At 35.8% G+C, this 3,378-nt stretch overlaps 1 protein-coding gene across 1 annotated transcript; it reads right to left on the bottom strand.

The window, feature by feature from the left end:
• Nucleotides 1–1,154: 1,154 nt before the first annotated feature.
• Nucleotides 1,155–3,378, bottom strand: LOC107660701 (uncharacterized). Its single transcript, XM_016450092.1, has 2 exons — nt 3,156–3,378; nt 1,155–2,041 (listed from the first exon to the last, which is right to left on the bottom strand). The coding sequence occupies exons 1-2, from the start codon at nt 3,376–3,378 to the stop codon at nt 1,155–1,157; spliced, it is 1,110 nt and encodes a 369-aa protein (XP_016305578.1).

Here is a 3,378-nt window from a genome sequence, read left to right as displayed (position 1 = left end):
CACAAGCAGATGCTTGTTGGTTTTCGGTGTGCCCCAGACGATGGCATACCTCTCGAGGACTGCTTCAACATGTCTTACATCACTACCCAGAGACTCTTACAGTGTTACTTTAAAAAGAAATGGCACAGAGGAATCACAAGACAAAAGGGGAAATATTTTTCATATGTACTGAATTTGTTGCTAGTTATATTGCCAGTGTTATATGAATTTTCTGAAGGGGGGAACGGTCTGCTTGTAATTTCCTTTCATTTTTTTTTTCCTCTCCAAGTTTTACTTTGTTTATAGTGTTTTGAAAAGGAAATAAATAAAGCAGTTGTAAATTAATTTATCTTCTAGACTTTACTGGCTTGGCATTCAGCACTGTTGGAGCAATAAAGTGTTTTTCATCTAAATCTAAATGTAGCGTAAATAAAAAGATTTACTTTGCATACACAAACACACAAAAGTTTGGAGTCAGTAAGATTATTAATGTTTTTGAAAGAAGTCTGTTATGCTCACCAAGGCTGGATTTAAATATTTGATCAAAAATACAATAAAGTCGTGAAATATTATTACAAATTAAAATATTTGTTTTCTATCTGAATATATTTTAAATTTGAATGTATTGCTGTGATCAAAGCTGAATTTTCAGCAGTCATGTGATCCTTCAGAAATCATTCTAATATGCTTATGTCTGATTATCATCAATGTTGAAAACAGTTCTGCTCCATATTTTTGTGGAAACTGTTTTGCATCTTTATAGAACATTAAAAAGAACAGCCTTTATTAGAAAGACATTTTTTGTAACATTATAAATATCTTCACTGTCACTTCTGATCAATTTAATGCATCCTTGCTGAATAAAATCTTACTGACCCTTTATATATTCTGATATTTGCATCAAAATTACTACTTTTGAACAGGTGATTATATTGCCTATATATTAAATGAGATGTAGACAAAAATAGCTGAATTTAAATCTACACTTGATAAGGCTGTTGGGAGATTTTGACCCCCCAAAAAAAGCCAGAATGACGCATAAGTTAACTGTCCAGTCAGATCCAGTTATCAGACAATAGCGATAATCTCAGAATGGCACTGGTCTAACTAATCAGCCTGGTCTAACAAACTAAATTCCACTCACAGACTGTTCAAAGATCTTTCCAGTGATCTCTTCATCTCATAAACATGTCTCTCGGCCTGTTTGTGAGTCTAGTGTCTCCTGTAGCTGTAGCGTCTGGTTGAACGGTCTGGCCCTCGGTCGACTCTACGGCTGGATTGAAGTCTAGAGCTTCTGCCTGTTTCATGATGGCACTGAGTCGCGTCAGTGACCTGGTCCTCAGTTTGGGCCTGACCTGGTCTTCAGCCTCCATCCCAGAGTCTTTGATGTGGCTGTATGGATTCCCTTCTTCATCATAGTTGTAGATTTTAATGACGCGGATCTTCTTTGGATGTGGACTAACCGCTGATCTCGACTCTTGGGTTTGTTCTTCTGCTTCACATCTCTGAGGCTCATTTCCTGCATTATCAACATCCACGCGTTCCTGATCAACCAAACCAATGTCCACAGTGTCTTCATCATTGTTTTGGTTTTTATGGAAGAACACTGTCTCATTTAGTGCACTGGAGGTTTGTAAGTTCTTCTGTCCATTGATGTGATTGTGATTGTCCTTTCTACAAGGCACACGGGCCCTTATCATTCGTAGACACTTTATCACATAGGACCTACTGAACGCACCGAGTGTGAAGGCCACTAAAAAGCTCATGATTACTGAAGATGTCACAGCCGCCACGAAATGGCTTTCTGACACTGTGTCGGCGTGAACCTCTGCCTCCCTGGTCTTCCTCTGCCCTTTCTTGATGGCTGCTATGTTAATTCTATAAGGCACAATTGTTCTGCTCATCTCGTCCAGACGGACACAGAAATAGAGTCCATCATGGCTGGATGTGGCTCTTGAAATCCTCAAAGTGCCATTGCATGTTTCCACTGGGTCTGTTTTGCTGTTTTGGTGGTTACAGCCATCAAACAGGCCGAAAGGTGTCTGCCACCACTGCGCCAGCACTGCGGAGAGAAGAATTCAACAATCATGGCTAAACAGACACTTTTCACAGCTTGAAACAATGGTCAATTAAAAGCACTTCAAATTCATGAAACATTCATCCACAACTAAAGCTAAAATCATTAAAAAAATAAACGAATAAATAAAAAGTTAACCGAAATCAAATAAAATATAAAAAAAACAGTTGCCAAGGCAACATTTCAGAACTTAAATAGAATTTAATTAAACTATATAGACAAAAAAAATAAATAAGAATGACAAAAACAAAAATGACTAAAACGTTAACTAAAATGGAAATGAAAAAATATAAACATAACAACTAAATTAAAATATTAATACAAATTATAATGGTGTCTCAATAGTAGTAAAATAAAACTGGGTCAAACTAAAGGTATAAGGCAAGGCAAGTTTATTTATATGGCACATTTCATACACAATGGTAATTCAAAGTGCTTTACATAAAAGTAAAAAAAAAAAATCACATTAATAAAAGCAAGGAATTAAATTCTAAAATGATTTTTAAAAAATGATTTAAAATGAAATTAAAACAGTTAAGAATAGAAAATGAGGATACATAAAATGCAGTGCAATCAGTTGTTTTATTTTATATGAGGTTTTTATTCTTATTTTATACTTGTTACATAATTTTCTGTTAATAGGTATTCTATCTATATCTATATATATACACTTTGTGTGTCTCTCCTTCTCCATCTCCATTGCGTTCTCTTAGTCCTGCTCTCTCACTTTGTGTGTGTGTATGTGTGTGTGTGTGTGTGTGTGTGTGTGTGTGTGTGTGTGTGTGTGTGTTTAAAATTAATACAAACAACACCAAGATGTGTAACGTAGTTTTGTCTACATTTAGCGTAAATTAAGCTGTTACTCAGTGTGGCTACTTTGGGAGCAAAGTTTTTTTTTTTTTTTTTGTAAGTCGTTAATCAACTCAAATTTCCCATAAATTATTATTATTATTTTTACAGCATGATGAATTCAGTCAACACTAAAATGTGTTAAAAACATTAAAAAATTAATGTTTGTCTGTATTTAATAATTGAGAAAACGTAATAAGACTTTTGAACTTCTTGCAGAAGTAAATGAATGTGTTTGTGTGCCGCTCACCTTCATCTCCCTCATCTCCGCACTGAAGCGTCAGCGTTTGTCCTGGATGAATGTGAACTGAGTTTTCAGGCCTGACCTGCAGATGCTTTGTCTGACCCATCAGAGTCTCCCGCGACTGTTCAGAGTTTCTCTCATGTGCTGCAGTTTTAGATTTGAAACCAGTGACACACAGAGAATCCCAGAGGACAATCAAAACCAGCAGAGAACTGATTCTCAACTCCAT

Source organism: Sinocyclocheilus anshuiensis, unplaced genomic scaffold (assembly GCF_001515605.1).
Source record: "Sinocyclocheilus anshuiensis isolate Anshui unplaced genomic scaffold, SAMN03320099.WGS_v1.1 scaffold948, whole genome shotgun sequence".
In the NCBI taxonomy this organism is placed as follows: Eukaryota; Metazoa; Chordata; class Actinopteri; order Cypriniformes; family Cyprinidae; genus Sinocyclocheilus; species Sinocyclocheilus anshuiensis.
The sequence above is the reverse complement of the archived record's forward strand: the minus strand, read 5'-3'. Positions and strand labels throughout refer to the sequence as shown.

Bases quoted from the DNA above. Each gene is read 5' to 3' on its own strand.
- LOC107660701 (XM_016450092.1), bottom strand. From the start codon at position 3,378: ATGGAGTTGAGAATCAGTTCTCTGCTGGTTTTGATTGTCCTCTGGGAT. The intron at 2,042-3,155 runs GTGAGCGGCACA...TTCTCTCCGCAG, and splicing joins CGGAGATGAGGGAGATGAAG to TGCTGGCGCAGTGGTGGCAG.